Source organism: Toxotes jaculatrix, chromosome 6 (genome assembly GCF_017976425.1).
Source record: "Toxotes jaculatrix isolate fToxJac2 chromosome 6, fToxJac2.pri, whole genome shotgun sequence".
Classification (NCBI taxonomy): domain Eukaryota; kingdom Metazoa; phylum Chordata; class Actinopteri; family Toxotidae; genus Toxotes; species Toxotes jaculatrix.
Window position 1 is genome coordinate 18,137,540 of NC_054399.1, and position 22,099 is coordinate 18,159,638.

The 22,099-nt window shown below is 39.9% G+C and overlaps 1 protein-coding gene across 2 annotated transcripts in view; it reads right to left on the reverse strand.

The window, feature by feature from the left end:
• The window catches only part of raver2 (ribonucleoprotein, PTB-binding 2), an 82,167-nt gene that overhangs the window by 21,356 nt on the left and 38,712 nt on the right, over positions 1 to 22,099 (reverse strand). For both annotated transcript variants that reach the window (XM_041040784.1, XM_041040785.1), the window contains exons 4-6: positions 16,820 to 17,127; positions 15,619 to 15,783; positions 3,129 to 3,320 (exon numbers count right to left, since the gene is read on the reverse strand). In XM_041040784.1, coding sequence (XP_040896718.1) covers positions 3,129 to 3,320; positions 15,619 to 15,783; positions 16,820 to 17,127 — 665 coding nt within the window. The remainder of the gene's footprint in view (positions 1 to 3,128; positions 3,321 to 15,618; positions 15,784 to 16,819; positions 17,128 to 22,099) is intronic.

The window sequence follows — 22,099 nt, forward strand, 5'->3', positions numbered from 1 at the left end:
TCAGCACTGACAGTGCAGCAGCAGTGCTCGCTGGCTGGCCCAAAGACACAGCTATTTAAAACAACATTAGCAGGATGGTGATATTTCCTCCTTGTCTGCCCCTGAGCTACAGCATGACTTCAGCTCAAGTCAACCTTGTTTCCTCCCTGTCACATCCAGAAGAGAAAGCATTACTGATGAGGATGGAGTGGGTTTGACTCCAACCTGTCAGCAAGAAAAGATAGGAGAGTCTGGTGCACACATAACAATATGTGTATTTGTGTGTTACAGGAAGAAAAACTGGTGTTTGCATGTGTGTCTGCACTGAACAAGGCCAGTCGTAGCTGACAGCATCTTTCAAGGGAAGAGAGGGAGGAGGAGGAGGACAGGAGGAGGAGGAGGAGGTGGAGGAGGAGGAAGAGGAGGACGAAGAGAGCTCTCTCATTTCTTTTTCTTTCGGCTGGAGAAAATGTCAGCATGCATCAGTCTGTTTGGCTACTGGCACAAAATCCAACCACACACCCACACACCAACACACACACACGCACGCCAGGGAGGTAAGGAAGCCGCGAAGAAGGGAAGGCGAGAAGTATCGTGTAAGGAGAAGGATGGAGGGAAAAGAAAGGAGGAGGGAGGAGGAGGCCATCTGGTCCTCAGCGCTCACACTCACATTCACTAACTGTAGAAAGGAGAGAAATGCCTCAGAGGAGAAATGTATTCAGAAGTAGGTCTTGATCTCTTTCTGCAGGTCTGATGTTTCTAATGTCACCTCGCAGTCATGCTTTCTGTCTCGCCACCTCTTCCTTCTCTGTCTCTTCCCCCCATTTTCTCTCTTTCTTCCTCCTCATGTCTGCCTTACTATTCTCCGCTAATTTATTCAAAAACACATTTTTTCTCAATGTCTTTTCATCCTCTTCGTTTCAACTCACACTGTGACCGTTACCATTACTGCTCTGTCTTTCACATTCTAATTTTCAACCCATCCATCTCAAGGCTACAACCTATTTAACTGCACCTGACAATTCTAGATCTGCAACAGCTGAGAATACAGCTGTCTTTTACAGTTCAAAAAACGATTGCACAGCAGTCTTAAATTCAAGAATGAGTAAATCTGCATCCTTACTGGGTTAATGTAACGTGGTGTGCTGGTTGTTTTTTGTGTAAACTGGATTTACAGAGTTGGGAGTCAGGGTCTTTCCAAGTTACAAGCCCTGACTTTTCATTGTAGCCCTCCATAAGCTCAATTAGTGTAATCTAAAAATATTTATCATCAGATGTGAGTTAAACAGTAAGCTGTAATGGTTTTCCATGGCCCATGGGTAACTCATAATGAACCACAAACCTGCAATTCATGTGAAAATATAATTGAACACTTCCCTGTGATGGAAACAATATTGTTGTAATTTGTGCTTAAAGGCTGTTAGAGGGAAAATATGAAAAACGCTTCCCAAATTACTAGTGACATTGTGAAGGAGTGTCATTATTAACTTTGGGTTATTAGAGTTAACTGGAATCAATGGAAGGTCATATTACTATATTGTACTATATGGGAAACAGGCTCTAATGTTTTCTGACCCAGTTTTCTATCTGAATGATGGACCTCTGACTAAATAGTTATACATAAATCCATGTACCCATGAAGATTAACAAGTACTGTTCCTTCTCTACAACTCATTGGAACTCTCCATTTTATTTACATCTTGTATGTGTAAGTCTGTTGGTGTGCATCTAGTTGAATGTCTGCATGTATGAGTGTCATACTGATTCGCAGGCTGTGAATCTGGTTTATTTGAGGCAGCAGGAGACAGTGGAGGAGCCCAATCAGTCTATAGAACTATAATTATCATGTCAGTGCCTACTCACTGTGTAGGAGGGATACCACAGCTACAAAGACTCTTTCAGCCAGAGGGTGTTCATGCATGTGCACCATGTCAAACCTCTGTATATCTCAACACTGGATGTGCAATAACCAGTTGGCGCTGGCTTCACAATTAGATGTAGCTGTAGCTGTGAGCCATGTCAGCTTGTTTGTGTGTTTATGCATAAGCCTGAGAAGTCCAATGTTTTGGTGATACAGTGTATGGACGTCCAGATTTCAGGAAATGTCTCAGTGGAATGACCTGAAGTGAAACTGGATCCAATCATTTCAGATGTCACCAGTGAGCTAACGCTGCTCTGCATGTAGTGTAACAGCTCTTTACAAATTAGCAGTGATGCCTGATACTTAACGCAGACAACTTGAGTGTATTACTATACTCACATATGACATATTATACTTATTGGATCACAGCTCTACTTTAATTCCTGCAATCACTTGCTGCTTCTGCTGCTACTACTCTTCACAAAAGGTCTGTCTGTAGCATCAAAGTCTAGGTTCCCTATGGAGGAAGTTATTATCCCAAATCTGTGCTGTGTTGAGAATGGTGTCTCTTTTTTGGGAGTAACAAGTTTAGAGTTGAAAAACTAAATATAAAATTTAAATATCCTGCTTTCACACAATGTTTCACACGAGTAGAGTGACTGAAAAACAAAACTGAAAATGTGACAAACTTCATAATAAATTTCTTCTTTATGGCATGAAACAAAAAAAAAAGCTTCCATATGTTTAGCAAAAGTTTACAGGTGCTGCAGTTGTGCTCTTAAACCATTTTGCGCACACACATTTGAATCAATTGTAATTAATGTTAATATCTCTACCACTAATACTAGTTGGACTGAACTATGTATTTGGTTTGTTTTACAGAGGGAGGGTTTAAACACCACTTTGGCCTTTAAGCACAGTATAGCATGCTGATGGCCCTGTTTTTCCATTATTTTATTTTTCACTTGTGCTTTTTTGATTGGTATTTCTCATTTTTTGTTTTTAGCTCACACAACATAAGGTAGTAATTGAGAGATCAATGACATATTTTTAATCACAACCTCTAACATTACCTTGCATGATTCTTTAAATTCATGATGACATGACCTGATGTCCTCTGTGGTCACCGTTTGTGTTTAGTATATAGGCTTCCAGCCATTTGACAGCTGAATGGAGATCAGAATGGACTGAGACTTTGAAACCTGGGTATTGGTGGGTAAATGAGGTATGAGCGGGTCTGCGCCTGTAACATGATGGGCTTTGGTGCTCTTGAGTGCATAATACTCACCATACCCTGGGCGGCGATGAGCGCTGCCAGGGTGCTTCTCCCTGAGGTGCCAGGGGTACAGAGTGACAGACGGACCTCCTGTCCTCCCACCAGTGTTCGGTCCATCTCTATCAGCACAGCCTCTGCCTGCTCTGCGCTCTCATACTCCACCACACCGAAGCCCCGGACTGGGCTTCCCTCATCCTGAGCAAGCTGGGAGAAAAAAAGAAGTGCATTAAAAGTATGACAACTACCTCTGTAATTATAATTAATCATACATCTTTTTTTTTTCAACTCAGATTTCCAACTTTTAAAATTATAACCTCAGAGAAAAATAAAAACTCAGTACATCATATTCTTTTTGCTTTTGTAGCTATATTTTCAACTCCTCACATATACACACACAGCATACACGCAACGTATTGTGCTCATTTTGTGCTTCAGGGTCAGAGAACCTTCACTTATTGCCCATTTTATTTAACCAATAAAATTATTTATGCTTCTGCAACAGCTCTGCCACCAAGAAAAACTTAATGAAACCTCTGTTGCTTCACCGTTTCTCGACTTCTGTGAGATCTCTCACTTGATGAGGGGTTTTGTACACAAGCCGATGCCATTTACCACTTGTTCACCTGTTCAAGTTTCCGATTAGAATGGTACCATCCTCTCATTCTTTTCCTGCTGCTGCTTGTTTACAGGAAATCTCTAACATGACAGATTTTCACAAAAAATCTGGTACAATTTGCCATCACCACACTCAGCGCTGGCCTGGTCTTCCTCTCTGCTCAGTGCCACGTTCAGAATAGCAGTCAGCCTGCTTCATTTGGCCCCCGTCTCCTTGTGTACCAGAGAATACTTCTGCTCTCAAGTCAAATCCTGTTCCCTGAAGATGTGTGGGCTTCCTTCACAGAGTAAATTAAATATTGGAGTGGTGAGATGCTTTGTTGCAACTAACTGGCGAAAAGTCAAGATTAAACACTAAAACAAAAATCACTGACGTACATAGCAAAGCTGAAATATGGAAGACTGAAATCTAACTTGCACCCTTTGTTGCTTTTCATACCCTTTTTTTTTTACATCTCTCTCTATATTTTCCATTCTTTGAACCAACTTGTTACTGATTTGATAATTTGAAAAAAAAAAAAATTAATAAATCAACATGAGCCTCTGTCCTGCCTCCAAACAGCAAAAGCATCCTGGGTTTAAATCTGGAGGCCAGCTGGTGTGTTTCTATGTGGAATATTCAGGTTTTCCTTGTGTCTGTGTGGGTTTTGGTTTCCTCACATAATCCAAAAACATGTAGCACCACCTGTCCAGGTTGTATGTCATCCCTCACCCTGTGTGCTGGTTACGCTTCAGCACCTTGCGACCCTAAGCTGATAAGCAGGCACAGATGATAGATATTTGATCTGAAATGCCTCCCTGAAGTTGTTCATTCAGGGAGGCATTTCAGCAAATGGGCCAAATGAAACCTGTAACCATCGAGGACGGATATACCAGTGCTCACAGTGCTGTCTGTTGTTGCCAGCAGTGAAGAAACAACATAAACACTTGAAGCAACTGTAAGAGGAGAAAAGGATATCTCATGTGGATGACTTTAATGATTTTTTTTCCTTGTATGATTCCTGAATCTAATGAGACCTCATACTAAAACCTAACGTCTAGTGTCCATTTTCTCCTTTCAGACTGCACCATTTATCTGCAGGAATAAAACATGAACACACCAGAGGCATTATCACCAACAGCTGCTTTAATGGGGTGAATGTGTTTTAGACTGGATTTTTCCTTCAATGTGCAAGAGGAAAGGTACTCACTGACAATTCTAATTATCTAATATAAGCTGCACACTGCTTAATAGCATTCTCTTTTAAATGCATGGATGCAGGGTAAAATGCATGGAAATACTATATTCATTTACTCTATCTTTTAATAAATCGTCAGGGAAAGCAAAGGAGGTCCTGACGAACAGCCTGTTTTCTATTTCTGCCCCAAGTTTACGGCACCGTCTAGGAACAGTAATTCAGCTTATCCAGAACGCTGATTGGTAGAGCATTTTTACATGTTTGGACTCAACAGCCAAAACACAATCTCCTCCAGAGCAGGCTATCCATACAGGCAAAGTTACCATGGTGATGTACTCCACTCAAAAGTGAGTCACCGGCGTACGACTGCTAAGCCAGCACCAAATCCAAAGTTGCTAGCCAAAATGCTTATCCAGTCAATGTTCCAGTCCAATGTTTCAGGTTAACAAATGTTTTTATCAAATGTAAATTCACACACACACACACACACACACACACACACACACACACACACACACACACACACACACACACACACACACACACACACACACATATACACACACAACTCTGAGAGCTTAGAGAGGATCACAGAGACACAAGAACGTATACATGACCACTTTTAAGTGTGTGAGTGTGTGTGAGACAGTAACTGACCGATAACTATATGTTGTGCTGGTGGTAAAAGAGCTTGCCTCAGCTCTTTTTGTCAAAAAGGATAGATAAAAGAATAACATGATGTAAGAGATACATCCTCTTGCTCTTCCTGTACTGCTTTAGGGAGTAATCATCCACGCGCGCACACGCACGCACGCACGCACGCACGCACACACACACACACACACACACACACACAGACTCACCACACCACAAGTTTCCGTAACTGTGCAAAAGCAACCAAAATGGGAAACTGACCACAATCAAATAATCTCCTGCTGCCAGTTTATTAGCCACATCAAATGAAACCTCTGGCATCCCCCCCCCCATGGAGCAGTGTTATCATATTTTCTTTATGGTAACTGGTCTATACGTGGGTCTCTCAAGGCCAGAGTAGTGCTGACCGGTAACATTACTTCCAAGAAGATTGACTTCGGTGTCAAGAAGGTTCAGTCATTTCCACTGAGTAAGGAACAGCTAAATAATGCAGGCAGGCTAATACCTTAAAGCTAATGGATGATACTGAATAACCACAACAGTTAAGAGTTAAAAGGTTTATGGTTAAAGCAAACCACATGACCTATTGGTAGCAGCAGATGAATTAAATTAAAACACCAGAGAAGTGCTTGATTTGTCTCACCTTTCAAAGGACATTGTCTGAGACTGTTTAAAGTCCCCCACAACAGAAAAATGTGTTTGGGCTAATTGTTACTTGACTTGGATGTTTGACCTTCACTGTGCAGAACGATGTAGGTGCAGAAGCAGACACTAGAAGGCTGTTTTCACACTGGTCTTACCGAAGGTGCAAAGTTTCTTTGTGCTCACTTTCAATCTGAGTTAACACCGTGATTTTGGGCCATCTCAGCTAGTTCTGCAGCCAATTATGGTTCAGTTAGCAACTTACATGGGTGTGATGTGGAAACTTGGAACCTCCAGTGCACATACATGAGACTGAACTTTAGTGAAGTTGGAGATATCTTTTACCCAGCAGTTAATCATAGATTGTTTTTTTTAAATGAGGGAGAAGGAGAAAATGTTATTTTAATAAAACTGTATCCATGTACTTGAACCTTTTTTATGATAAAATCATATCAAACACAACTTATTATTTATAGCAAAGTGTTTTTGTGTCTTAAAATATGTCTGCAGGGGCCCTTTAAGTATCTGGTGACAGATCAAGTGTACCAAAGGGAGTTCAAATGGCTTAAAATCATAGTCAAGTATGTTTTCTGCTGAAACAAATAAATCTGCATAATGCTCATGTTTTATGCAGCTCAAACCGACACCGATGGCTGACGACTACAACAGTGGTCATATCCACAAATGTTTTCACACTCAAGTCACGAGTCAAGATATTTAGTTTTTGTGCTAGAATTTCGCACGAGGTCTGAAAGTGTCTTGTTTTCAAAATGTCTACGGTCAAAAAAGCCTAAATTGCATGGTCTCAATTAGTCGGTAGCTCTAGCCCCGGCACAGTGAAACACCACTCCACAAGCAGCACAACAGACGCACATTCTGATTCTTAGTCACACCCATAATGTGCTACCAGAGCATCATGGTGTTAACAGGGGGAGAATTAACATAGTTTCACTCAGTCCAAGAATCTACAAACTGCTCGCATATTTCCAGTGATAGTAACAGCACTCTCCGAAAAAATTAATCTGACCACTTCTATCAATAAATGGCTCCTCTGTTATATCTGTAACAGGTTCTGCTTTGAAGGTTCTCCATGAATGAAACCAATCGGCGAGAAATTCTGCAATAAAACCTGTGTGATTATTTTCTATGAAATACTGTGGTTTATAAATAAAAGTTTTGGCACACCTGGCCGAGTGATGCAATCCAAGGTACTGAAATGGTAATTTAATTCTGTCATGTTAAATTAGCATTTAACCCTTTGTTTTGTTATGCATGATTACATCCCTCATGTGTCTGCGTGAGGAAAGGACAAGGCATGAGAGTGAACACATTGTGCTAGCTACTTCTTGAATCAAATTTTTAAATGTATTAAAATATTCCTGCAAATGCAGTGCTTAAGTTCAAGTTCTGAATTCATTAGTTGGCTAACTGAAAAAACAATCAACACGTAATCCAGAACATGATCAATGTTGCAGCTCTACTTCCTAAACCCATCAAGAAGCTCCTACCTTGTACAAAACTGAAACTATTAAAGCTTCTGATGTGTCCACATTGAGCTAAACATCAAAGAGGTTTTAACAATAAATTAATGAGAGGACGGCCCCTCAGAAGCTTAGAATAGACTTTAGAATTAGGAAAGCAAGGAGCTTCATGTTGTCTTTATGCAATCATAATTTTGTTTGGAAATCAGACTATCATAAGTAAAATCACAGAATCATAAGGGCTACGACTAGGGGTGTGCCATCACCTCACGATTCGATTCGATTATGATTCACAGTGCTACGATTCGGTGATTCCCCGATTATCGATGCATCTCGATTAATCTTTTTTTTCCCCACATAGAATGTTTCTTTTCTCACTCTGTAGTTACTTGTAAAATATGTATATTTTTTAAATATCCATTGATCCATCCATTTTAATGACTAAAATGTACACAAATTAAATAGAATTTAACTATTGAGTGGTTGCATGTATCAATGAAGACAACATTCACAAAGAAAGTATTAGTTTTCAACTCCTCTGATAAAAGAAGGAAAAACATTAGCTCCCACATGTAGTTCTAAATGTCTGTTTCATTTATTGATGCAGATTAAAAACAATAATAATACTAAAATTAAAAAAAAATATATTGTGTGGCTGTACTGACATGTTTCTGATTTATTTTATCATGAACATGTAAATTAAAAAATATGTTAAAAAAGAAAAGAAAGGGAAAGGAAATGGACAATATTTCCACTTCTATTACAAACTGATATCTTGATTTACATGTCCAGAAAGTAATCCTTTTAAATCTTACTGTATGTGCATGTCAGCCAGATTGTTTCTCATATGGATTTTGGACACTATGTGGTCACTGCGCGTATTCTTACGTTTCCAGTCAACGGAGTGTTGACAGAATAAGCAACACTCGACGCTAACCCCGTCAGTACAGAGCCGAGCAGTTCGCGTCGAGTTTCGCAGTTTTTTCGCCGACGAACACAGAGCCGTACGCAGCCGCTTCGCCATGCTTACATTGTTTTGAAGGGGAAGGGGCTCAGTCTGTGGAAGGGGCTTGTTGTGCCACCCAGATTTGCTTCCCTCCGTGCAGTTTTCCCCAGACACACGTTCCTATTCCACACGAAAACAGCATTGCACTCAAATTATGTCAAATTCCGCGTTAAAAATAGATTCCGTTTTAGTCGGCCAATTCCGCGATTCAGTGATCGCGGAAATCATAGGGCCCTATAATATGTCCGGGGGGCACGCGCTACTTTTTTTTCGTTCCGACCGCTGCACTTTCCTTCAGTTATTAAAACAATCAATTTTTGAACATTTATGAATCGATTGTGTCGCGTCACGATTAATCTATGAATCGATGAATCGGGCACACCCCTAGCTACGACTAATGATTATTCTCATTATAGATTGATCTGCTTATCTGGTGATGTCCTCAATACGCATGTTTTGTGTCCCAAGATATTCAGTTTATTATCGAAGAAGACCAAGATAACCACCAAATATTGTCATTTGAGAAGCTAACGCCACTGAATGTTTGGTATTTCTGCTTTAAATTAAACGACTGAGCCATTTAACTGATTGTCAAAATTGTTGCTGATGAATTTTCAGATTTTATTTTTGATGATAAGTGAACAGTTTCAGCTTCACTATGTGGGCCAACCATGTAAATACATTTTGACATTTACAACAAGACCCACAAATCAATACGTTTCAGAGGATTTTGTAATTGAAAACTTTTACAATTAGGATTGTAACTACACGTATATGTGACACAATCAAATCAGATTCTTTTACTGTAAAAGTGGGCAGATTACAAATCAGTGGGAGACAAATGTATTTGTACTTTCTCAGCCTGAGCACTGATGCCTGTTACCATCAGCGCTCAATCAAGTGGCCCTCCACTTCCTCCTCCCCTCCTTCCCCTCCGCTCATTTGTCTGCTGTTCCCTCCGGTCTGAACAGAGGATGGATGGAGGAGGGGAACGAGGGAGGAAAATGGATGTATGTGTGGAGGAGTAGGTCGATAGGCTATTATCATCAGCATACATTAAGCAAACTGTATGGAAATGACCTGAACCACTCTACCACTTGAGAGCTGGATGGATGGATGGATGAATGGCAGAGGGGGAGAGAGTGGGAGTGAGGAGAAAACATCAGCGATTGATTAAGTGACTGACGAGTGGAGAGGTGGAGGGAGGGAGGCTGATGGAGGATATGAGCCAGAAAAGACAGGGAGGGAAAACAAATAAAAACTTGCTAATCATTATTTTTTGTGTGTGCACAAACAAACAACAAATAAGACTGGTGTGGAAGTGGGTGAACTGTGAAACATACATTATATATCAAATTGGATTGTGTGAAAATGGTATTCAAGCAATCATCAACTTTGTGTGTGTGTGTTTGCCTGAGTAATGATGCGAAGACTGAGTGAGCCCCTCTGTACTCAAATTTTTTTACTGCAACTGCACTCACACTATATAAAATTATCAATCATTATTCAGATCTGCACAAACAATTATGCAAATTTAAAGTAGGCATGTGTGTACTGCATGTGAGCCTTGTTTATTCCAGCTGTTGTTTAGTTCTCTTTCTTCATGTTCTCTTGTGCGTATCCTCTGTTAAAGTACAAAAAAACACATCTTTCTTATGCAGGCAGGGACCAGTGGCTTTCGCACAGACTGAACATCCGGGACATTCACTGCAACCATAAAGCAACCTTGCTATCATAGGTGAGATTTATGGATGGTAATGTATGGCAACTGAAAAAGATGCAGATCCAGTTTCTTAATCCTCATCCGACTTTATGTTTGAAATGTTTAAGGCTTCCACAAATGATTTAAGCATTGTTAATGTGTCTTTACAAGGAAAAACTTCTATTGGGAGCTATTAAGTCTTGCATCTTTTATTTTTTCCTGCAATGTATGGCTCTACCTTGTCCTCAAGGTATGATTTAGAAAAAATTAAAAAGTAATTAACTGCATAAATCTGGCACTTCATCCTTCATCCTGTAAATTATCCTTGATGTAAATCAAACAGATTGGCCCAGAAGAATTTCCTCTCCTCCAAAGTGTAATTACCCTGCATCAGTCTAATTAACAGAATAAGGTTTTCATGTTTTGGCCGACAGGTAGTTCTGTTGGAATAATTGACTAAATAAACCCAACTGCACCATAAGGTCCATGATGACTGAATCACAGCATCTTTTTCTGTCATGTTGGATGGGGCTACCGTCTAACGTGAACACTGTGTGTCTTTGTGTAGGTCATACTGTGGCCTATTTTTCAAGAGGGGTGAAATTAGGCTGTCACCGTCCAGAGTGCTGAAGACTTGCAACAATGTCGTACAATACATACAACACAGCACATGGTGAAAATGAAGAGAAAGAGAGGCATCACGTACAAGAAAGAAACACATGCAGCTTGTTACATAACGCTGAAGTATATGATGAGCATTATATTTTGGTGTGCTAAGCTACTGTAAGGCATTCTGTTACATCATACTCTCTTGGTTTGTACTCAAAGATTACTTACCATTTCTGACTTTGACAAAATAATCACATATTTCAGAAGATACCTAGATAGAAACCTAAACTCTGAACAAATATCATCAAAATTTAGACAAAAGCAGGTGTTAAGTTTGAATGATCTCTGAATGTGTGAAGGCTGGAGTGCATGTTACACTGACCTGCCAGGAGAGTTTATGTTACCTGTTACTAACTAGATTTGTCACGTTCAATTTTATTTTGCTTCAAAAGACACCACAGTAGAGTGAAAATGATTAGTAGACTGAGAAAATTACTTTGCAACTATTTTGATCTCGCTCCTCTGATGTAAGGATTTTCTGTTTCTGTTTTATATTGAGGCAAATTGAAGATTTTGGGTCTTGGACTGTTGATGGGATGAAAAAAGAGATTTGAAGACTTCACCCTGGGATCCAAGAAACTGTTGAGCATTTTTAAATCATCTGTAGATTCTTTGATAATTAAAATAATCAAAAATTGTAGCCCTAATTTCAACAGCAGAAATATTAAATACAAATAAGGATGTTTCACAGAGGACGGAAGGGGTACTGTGCTCTGTGCTGCCTTTTATCAGCACACTAGCATATAAAGAAAGCTTGTAAGGAGAAAACAATTGATGTGTCAATATTCTCTGATGTTGCAGCTTGGTACAGCAGGGACTAATTCTTTTTAAAAACAAAGTAAATGTAATAAGGGCATGTTGTTTCCTTACATGTGTTTTGTATGTGTGAGTGCACAAACCAAAGAGGCTAAGCTAACTATTAGTGTGTCTGACAGATCTTAACCTCGAGCCGTGATGCCCAGTCAAAAGATGCTGACTGAGTCACTGGCAGGGCTAAGACTCGGAGGAACACCCCTGTCAGTTTGTGTGTGCTTGTGTGTGTGTGTGTGTGTGAGAGAGAGAGAGAGAGAGAGAGAGAGAGAGAGAGAGAGAGAGAGAGAGAGACTGTTTAAATGGCCACGTCAGTTGTCTGAACCGAGTGACGAGGTCACGACAGCCCTGTCACGGCTGTCTGTGAAGAAAGTTACGTGACCTGTCACAGTGACAAGTCTCACTGTAAAGATCTTTACAAAGAAAGCTGGACGCGTGGGGCACAGAGAGAGAGAGAGAGAGAGAGAGAGAGAGAGAGAGAGAGAGAGTGTGTGTGTGTGTGTGTGTGTGTGTGTGTGTGGACATTAAAAAAACAAGGAGACAAGGAAACAAATGTTTGGAGGTTTTTCCATCAGCTTTGTGTGCAGAAAAAGATGTCATTAAACATGACAACTGTCTTAGAGTTTTTCTTTCTTTGAATAAAACTTTGGAGCACTGTGAGATTCACCAAAGGGGGTAATAATTGTGTCAAGCATCTAAAAGATTGTACTTGGGAAGACTTTAATTAGCTGTGCAACAATGAGTGCAGATGATTGTGAGGAACATGTTTTTCCAGAGTAAAACACATTAAATATTCAAACTTTGCTGTTCTCTGTTGCTTCTGAATAAAATAATGCAACTGCCTACATTTTCTGACAGCAAAACAAAGCTTGTTATATGTTGTTTCTCCTCTTACAGCCTCTTTGGTTTATTTTCGAAAAGTGCTGATTTGTAGGGGTGGTTTATCCGTCTTTTCTTCAGTATTTATAACCATCTCTACATCTATCCCTACCTCTAAAAGTTCTTTGTCATCCTATATTTACATATACCCAGAATTGTTTCCAATAAATGGTAGTGCACACCTAATTTTGTTTTACTTGTGAGAAAAAAGTTGAGGCCCTTGTTTATTTGATTTAGTTGACATCTTTGTTTCTCAGTTGTCGCTGCTGTGTTTCATTTTCACTGTGTTACTCAGTTAAACACTGTCATCATTGACTGGACATGTTTGCAGAGACGGGTTTGTCTATTCATATTTTTTCCTTGAACATCTTAAAAGTCCTGCATAGCATCAGGTGTTATAAACGGCAAACTTCAAAGCTCCAATTAACTCAGGATAGAACAGTGAGAGCTGCGTCAGCACTATTTTCACACCTTTGCATTTTCCCTTTAAAAAAAAAGGTTTGACAGTTAACAATGTTTTCAGAGAACATTGCTAGAAATGATAAGCTCTTGACCAGAATGAGAAAATAAAGTTGTTTTTTTCTTAACAGTGCTTTCCAGAGCAACATGTGACCAGAATCTGCTGCTCTAACTGTAGAAAATCATTACAGCTGTTGCAAAACAACATAGGGAAAACTGAGAGCACAAATACACATGGTGTGAAGGGTGTCTGCTGTATGTGTACTGTATACTAAGTACACATACATTAAGTAAGGTTGTCTGTGTCATATGTTAGCACAGTGACGCTAACATATGGCATGGACAACCTTACTGAGCCAGATCAAAGTCTCTACTCAGTCTGCTAATTTGCCTATAAAATGCGGAACTTCCTCTTTTCATTAACCTCTCTCCATCTGTACTCAATCTCCCTAACATCCATCTATCCTTATGTTTCTCCCTACCTCTGTTAATCCATCTACATCTCCATCCGTTTAGAGACAGTGGTATATTACTGACAAAATTGGCTCCTTTTTCTCCCGTAATTTAAGTGTAAATGTGAGTTTAACTTATTCTCAGCTGTCATTATTACATTTGCAGGTGCAAATATGCCAACAGTCTTCTCACTGTGATTGACACTACGCCTCTTCACCATTTCACCTCAACTCTCCATCTCTCCCTGTCTCTCTCTATCCCTCTATTAGGGCTGACGTTGTCAGCCCTCTCCTTCCAACCTCCATCCTCTCTCTAATAAGTCTGGCATTCTCAGCTCCATCCTCCCTCCTCCCTTCTTACCATCCCTCCTTACTGTCTCCATCCTGCCGTCCTTCACTCTAATACGGTTGACATTCTTTACCCTCTCCGCCCTCCATCTCTCCTGGCTGACTCAAGCTAAAGTGCTGCCTGGAGGGCCCTTTCGTGGGTAGCAGAATTATAGCGCTCAGGGCCAAGGCCACAGGTTAAGTGCACTCTGAACAGAGGAGAAGTGACAAGAGGGCTGAGTTTTACCTGTGCACGAAGGAGGAACAAGGTTTATGTAAGACAGACTGGGGCTGACAACTGCAAGACATTAGGTAATGATCCAAGACAAGTTTTCTGCAGCAAACAAAGAAGACCAATTTCTTTCTAGGTATTATAAAGTGTACACAGAAAATAAATCTCTATACAGTAGCTGACACTGACCTCTGACCTGCCTTAGGAATTTAAAAGCTGAAAGAAAAGGAATGGATGGAGATGCTGAGGTGACGTACAAAAGCTTTGCACGTCACTGAATCAAGGATGTTGCGATTACATGGCAACATACGACTCCATGATTACCCATTTGAATGCTACCTTTATGTTGTCATATCCCTCTCTATGCCATTTATGCAATATTTTCACTAGTGTACAGGGTTTCATAAGCTTAGCTATTCCAGGACATACACGGTGAGGTACTGTAATACACGTATGCTTTCACAAGCACATACTGTACTGTACAAAAAAGGAAAAAGAAAGAAAAAAGAATTCTGAACCATAGGTCAAAGCCTGCTGGCCCTGCAACAGTGAAGCAACATGAGCTAAACACCCACAAAGCATCATGGGACCAGGATGATGTGGGCGTATTGATTTCTATGTGGGAGTGGGGCAGAGGGGTGGAGCTAAAACTGGAAATGCACTAGATGACAGATACCCATTGAGTGATGTCTAAATGGGCATGTGGGGGTGGAGTGGATGTAATGGAGCAGGGTGGGATGTAACACTGCTGAACTGAGCAAGTTTAAAAAAAAAAAAAAAAGAAACAGAACAGAGTGGGAGGGAGGGAGCTGAAGGGTGGGGCTGCTGTCACAGCAGCCACACCTCACCATGGAAACAGTTGCTTAGTGATAGGTGCGAGTGTGAGGTTGGCCAATAGGGACGCTGACCCCTGAATTTTATATCAGCACCTCTCACCTGGCGGTGTTCGACTGACAGGGTGTGAAAGGAGGGGGGTCATTTCACAGTGAGTGTCATTAATGAAGCATAGATCCTTCAGTGCAGTTTGACATGATCAATGAATAAGATTTTCTTTACAGCTTCTGTTGACAAGTTGGGTACAATTATTCTTGCCATAACCTCTTGGACACATAATTTTGCAAGTCTGTTCCTGCTTGTAACATCATCATGGTGAGAGGTGTGAAAACTAAACGCCCTGTCACATTTTTGATAGGCTGTTATTATATTTGCTAAATTGGCTGTCACATGTGGAGGTGTTCGCTTTCAACATACCATACTTACAATTATTAACTTTCTCAACAAAACACTTGTACTGCAAAGAGCTGGCAAATCTGTATGCCTGCACACCCTATCTCTCTCTCTCTCTCTCTCTCTCTCACACACACACACACACACACACACAGGAACAGAGACTCACCTGGCAGAAGACAGGCTTGTAGGTTTCAGAGAAGAGCTGGGTCAGTTCTTCAGAGTCACAGAGATCCAGCGGCAGTCGGTCCACACACAGACACTTAGAGTGCAGGTTCTCCTCCTGGCTCAGCTGGTTGACGTCCATCCACTGCACCATCAGTGAGCGATCGCCCTGCACAGATTTGTGTGATATGTAATCAGATTTTTAAGATTCTCAATAGGCTTCACACTCAGTAACACAGTACATCTCAAGTACACTCTAAATCCTGCATTTATTTTAAGTTCAAGGCACAATATACTGTAAATACGTGTTTCTCAGCCCTTGAGCTGTATTTTCATCCACAGTTTTATGTTTCAGTGGTCAAGCCAATCACAAATGCAAGGGTCAGACAAACTGTTGTATAATCTAAGGTAAAGTGATCTTGATGCACTAAAAATGAGAGGAGGAGATGTTATTTTTCCAGCATTTCTTCTCAGAGACTGTTCTGTGTTTGCACTATAAATTTATATTTTCTACTCTGGCAATAAATTACAAACCAAACTCAACTTGCAGGACCTGTATATGTACTGATTATCTGTATGAAGAGATCTAAATGTACTACAGATATACAGATACTTGCTTGCGTAAGTTTCCCGATGGGAAACACAAACAGTATATTGATTTCATTCACTGAATTATTCTTTCTGAAGATCCCGTCCATTTTTCTGTCATCCTATTACTATCAATATAGACTTATATGTTGGTGTTTGCATGTTTCTAACTGATTACGGAAAATATTTTTGATTTACTCCATTTTCACACAAAAAAACTGGATTACAAAAAATTAAAAGTAGAAGGTAAGGCCACTCTTCACGTGGGGAAAAACACAAGAACATTGCTCCACATGAGCCTGAAGTTGCATTAATAAAGTAGGTAACTGTGGTGGTAATTATTATGGGGGCAGGGGAGAAAAATTACCCACACAGTCACTCTGGATGCGATTGAAATCATTGACTAATGCAAGTAATGTTAAAATCTCCACCATAAACCCAGCTGAAATGTGGCTTAAATCCTCACTTGTGTACCCATCAAACAGGGTTCAAACAAACAGAAGCCCTCCTTAAGATACTTCTGTTCCAACATGTTTTCTGTCTCATAGATAAATGTAGCAGAACAGCATGTAATAATCAGACAAGACAGGATAATTTTAACAACTGCTCTAACGTACCAGTGGTCGGCCCAGCAGCTCAGAGCGGGCCCGCGAAGCAGAGTCCTTCTTCATGTATTCAACAAACCCATATCCTTTGGAGTGGCCCGTCAGCTCGCTGTACACCAAGAAGGAGCGCTCAATGTTTCCATAGGAGCGCACCAGCTCCTCAAACTGCTGGGCAGTGAAGGTGTGGGGCAGGTTGGTGAGGCAGAGCAGGGAGTCGGTGGGCTGCAGGGTGACGTTGATCAAGCGTCCCCGGATAGTGCTGTGATGGAGGGAGCGGATGGCATCCTGAGCCTGGTCCCCGTTCAGCAAAGTCACAAAGGCTGGAGGAGGGGACATTATGGAGACAGCGACGAGGGGAAAAGACAGACGAAGACAAGTACAGACACAAAGAAAGAGATGCACAGACATAAATGGACAGGGACGTGAGAAAGACTCACACAAACATACATTTAAAGCAGACATTCAAAAACAGGCAGAAAGCAGTTGATGGAACATGCAGAATGGAGACACAGTAAAAGAACATGCACAAAACCACTCACATGAAAAGCAAAAATAAATAAATAAATAAATAAAAATAAATTGACAGGCCGAATGTGGAAAAGTGACAAAAAAAAGAGATAAAAGAGAAAATTTGGGCACAGACAACCAAAATCACAGACAGACAGTAATAAAGACAGACAGACAGATACACAGAGAGAAAGACAACACATTAGCTAGAAAGCCAATAGGGAGCCACTATGTAGGGGGAATCCACTGTGACACACACATACACACTTTATCTTATTTAAAAACAACCTGATGAAATATGTCAGTGAACCAGCAATACTGATGAATACCACAGTACAGATAGCATTCCTAAATTATTTATTATGACTAGCAATTTAATTGTGACACCTCCCAATGAGCGTTGGCCTTGTTTTCATACCAGTGATAATATTTGTCTTCTTTGAGTTCAGTGTTGGTTTCTCACCTTTTGTTTTCCATGAGTTTATCTATCTCCCTTTACTGGGACTAAAAAGAAAGCCCCGTTTCTTGTGTAGCTAAAAACCTAGCAATAAAGAGAAAGAGGAAGAACTAGAATTACCACCTCGAGGTTGTATGCCTCTGCCAACCAGTCAGGTTAAAATCCATGTCTGTCCAGACTCGCCTAATATATGTAGTGAAGACTTTGAAGGAATTTAGGAATATATAAATAAAAATGAACTGACTTGACTTTGTTCTGCTGCAAGTTTATTGTATTCGTGAGAAGTTGCTTTAAGAGAAATTTTTAGTTGCACAGATGGAGTATTTAAGAAAAACAAGTATATGCAGTACTTGTATATGCAATAGTTAAAAACAAGAGGTTCAAACGATTTAAAAACATATCCACACACACACACACATTACAAATAAAAAAAAAACTCAACTGCACAGTCAAAACTAAACCACCACACAAAGCTCAATGACCAGTAAAAACTGAGATCTCTGTCTATTTGGTGAAAACTTATGTATATAATGTGAAGCAATTCACCAGTGGCCCAATACATAATATACACAATGCTGACTTAAATATCCTATAAGACAAATGTAACTTATACTAAGCAAATACTCTAACATCGTCAGTTTACATCACAGCCATGAAAATATGGAGGAAGGTAAATGAGACTTTCCACCACCTCCAAAACAACTCATGCTGGTTTTAGGTTTTGACAGTTAAAATCAATGGGCAGTGCTGAGAAAGACGGCATGCATTCAGTTTCAGTGAAAAATAACTACAAAAAATTACAACACTACTACAAGTGTCAGAAGACTCACTGACTTCATTTGAATTGTAAACATCTAACAATGCTCTTGTAGTAACAACACAGGCTGCGAGCAAGGGCAAAGCAAACAAACATACAAATAAAAATTCTATTTGATACTGAGAAACAACTTCTGAGGTCCAGGGTAACCACGGTGATGTAGTTAAAATGCTCTGTTATAGCAAGTTGTGTTCAAGTTTAACTGAATTACATCACTTCTTACTACACATAGGAGATGAAGTGAATTACTGGTTCACAGAACAATGCAATAGCACAAGATTCATCCAGTTTGGAAACATTTCATGCTGGGGAAAAAAGTACAACCTGATATAATACAGTATCAGTTTATCCAATGTTCAGTTTAGATTGGTCAAACTATGTAAAATCAATGTGAAACAGTAAAATTAGTTTGTGTAATTTTGAACAGATCCATGAAAGTGTATCTTCGACATCTAAAATAAAAAGGTGTGCCTCATACTAGGAGCTTTTGAACTGGAGGAAAATAGAGGATAAAGCTGCTTTGTTTATACAAAGTCACCCCTGCGGTCACCCAGCTGCATGAGAATACAACCCAATGTCTTTTATCAAAGCTCCAACCTAACCTTCGCTGATCCTCACCGTAAAATAAAATGCAGGCTGATGTATTGGTCGGAATTAGCCCTTTGCAGATATATTGGTACTGGTATATATGTTGAATGTTAAAATGTTAAAAGAAATTTAAGTCAAAGATAAGTTTAGAAACAGTGTTTTCATTCTTAAATTGTCCATCAGAGATGAATAACAAGCTTGTTTTGATAACCCTCAAATATCATCAGTGTTATCAGCCTCAAAAATCTTGTATTGGTCTGGCTACACTTAAAACAGGGTCTTAGAGTTTCACCATTCTAAGTGTCCACTCCTGCAATGAATGAATTTGATACTACTGAGGAAAACTACTGAGCCCATGATGCAAAGAGTTTGGTTTTGCTGTAATCACTTCATTCTATCCACTGCCTGCTGCTGTCAGCACGGCTGCTGATACAGTCAAAATGAACATTTTTTTGTTAAAAACAAACAAACAAAAAAAACAACCTTAATATTAATGTTTTTTTTCCTATTTTGATATGATCGCATTCCAATATGAGTAGCACTGTTTTCAAAGGATATTTACAGACACTGTGAATTCTGAGAATGCAGCAGGAGTCGCTGTATTTTTGGACACAGTACACACGAGTATCCTGATTATAACTGTTTTAAGTATACCATCTCTTTATCCCCATAATGATGCTACATGCTGAAGTGAAAGTGAAAGCCTGAGAACCGGTAGTGAGGAGGATAAGTTGAGCATCACTCGTCGCTCTTGTTTTCCATTACTGCTCACAGGATAGAGAAGCCAAATCAGGCAGCTAGTTTTAAAACAGAGCAGTGTGCAGGTAGCCAAAAGCAAAAGATTCATCCCAAAAATACAGAGTCTCTATTTAAATGACAGAGACTGATACTGAAGAGTCAAAGCCAGCTTCAAAATAAAGGAAAACTATGCCCAAAATGGTCATTGCTGGTGAGATCTGTTTAGGGATTGACCTCTAAGGGGCATTACAAACCCCATGAGTATCTGGCACCATTATACGCCTTCACTGTGAAAATCAAACAGGTATGCAAATTTGTTTGCCCAAGGTGGGCGAAATTGAGCTATTTCAGATGCCAAACAGCAGGTCATTTACATCCTACACTCCTCAATTTGCATAAATATATTTATGAGTATTCGTTTGAGACTGTAACGATGTGTACATGTTCTGTGGTCACATGTGGAGAACGACCTCCAGTAACAGCAGGGCAGAAAAGAAAAAAAAAATTAAAGTAAGGGAATGAGAGATGATTCATACATTCTGGATACTGCTCCAGGCCTAAAATCACCATTAAACACCTTTAGAACAACTCAGCATCAACAGGAACATCACAAAAATGCCAAGTTCCATGTTTGATATTAAGTGTACAACAAACAGTCTGGCCCCGCAGGAAATGGAAAGCTGAAAGCCAAGGTACCAGGCCCACAAATCACAGAGTGACTGTTTGTTAAATTATTCAGACGAAAACACTGGCAGCTGGTGTCTCTGCCACTCATCAGAGGGAGCAACACAGCCAAAAAACATCAGAGTGATAAGTGATTTTTGGTGTAAAAAAAATGGTGCTTCAATCAAACCAATGCAAACTACGATCACTCAGTGGAGGCTGGTTACACATGTGGCTTCCATTTCAAGGCAGCAGGTTCAGCCATCCGTTTAAAGAAGTTCTCACATGGAAATCTCTTTGAAGAATCAAATACTCCGCACCTGAAGAGGTAAAAGGCGGTTCTGAAAAAGCCTGCTACGTCTTCACCTGAAGGCACAACAAAAAATAGAAACTTCTCAAACCAATCCTGAGTCACAATCCCCTTTTCCACCATTACATGTATGTACAGTATTTTTCAAACGATCCACCATCCATCGTAGCTAAATTCACCATTAAAAACCGCCTCAAAAAACAGAGCTTCGGAGCTATGAGGAAGCAACAGTACAATACATAAATATTGTGTTTAACTCTGTTGAACTGGTTGGAACAAAATGAACATTATGAATCAACATTGGAGAAGTGGATTGTGCTGAGGGGAATTGAGAAATTTCTAGTGATAATCTGGGTCATTATTGAAATCCATTATAACTGTTTTGAATCCAGACCACCTGGAGCAGCTGTTCTCCACAGGAGGACGCAACTAAATTTTAATAGCCACCTTTCAAGCTTAGAGGAGGTAAATATTTGATTCTCAAAATACACATTTTAATCTTTTGAACCAAAAGACCCAAACGTTTTGTTTTTTTTTTTGGGTCTTTTGTTGTTGGCTTATCAAGCAATTAACTGTACAAGTCTACAAAATGGGAGAAAATAGTAAAAAAAAAAAAAAAAAGTTGGTCGCAATTTCCCAACGTGAGATCTCCTGACTAAAAGCCCAAATATACTCAATTTCCAAAGATAAAACACAGCCAAAGACTGCATATCCTCACTGAGCAGCCGGGAACAAAGAATGTTAGACATTTTTCTTTAATAACCAACTTCAATTATTAATCAAGATTGCTGTCAGTTAATTTTAAACAAACTGTTTTAGCATTTAAAGCAGTTATGGACCATCTGGACACTGCCTCAGTGTTGGCATCATATGTGACATTCCCTTTCTACTCAGGTGGAGGCCATCAAATCAAAATGTTTTCAACAGTAAAAGAGATGCAGAGCAGAAAGGAGATCTGGAAGTGGCTTAAAAATATCTGTAATGCAGGACGTCCCCATTGACCTGCTCACAAACACCCCCCCCTCTCTCTCATATTAAATCAAAGCTACAGAAGGTGTTTACATACCAACCATGTCATTCCCTCAAAACAGAATGCAGGCAGACACCATGTCCACATTCTTTGGTTAAAAAATACTTTTAAAGCCACAGCATAAACCGCTCCTGTGTATGTGCAGACATCTACGACACAGTGTATGTGCAGATCAGGTAGGC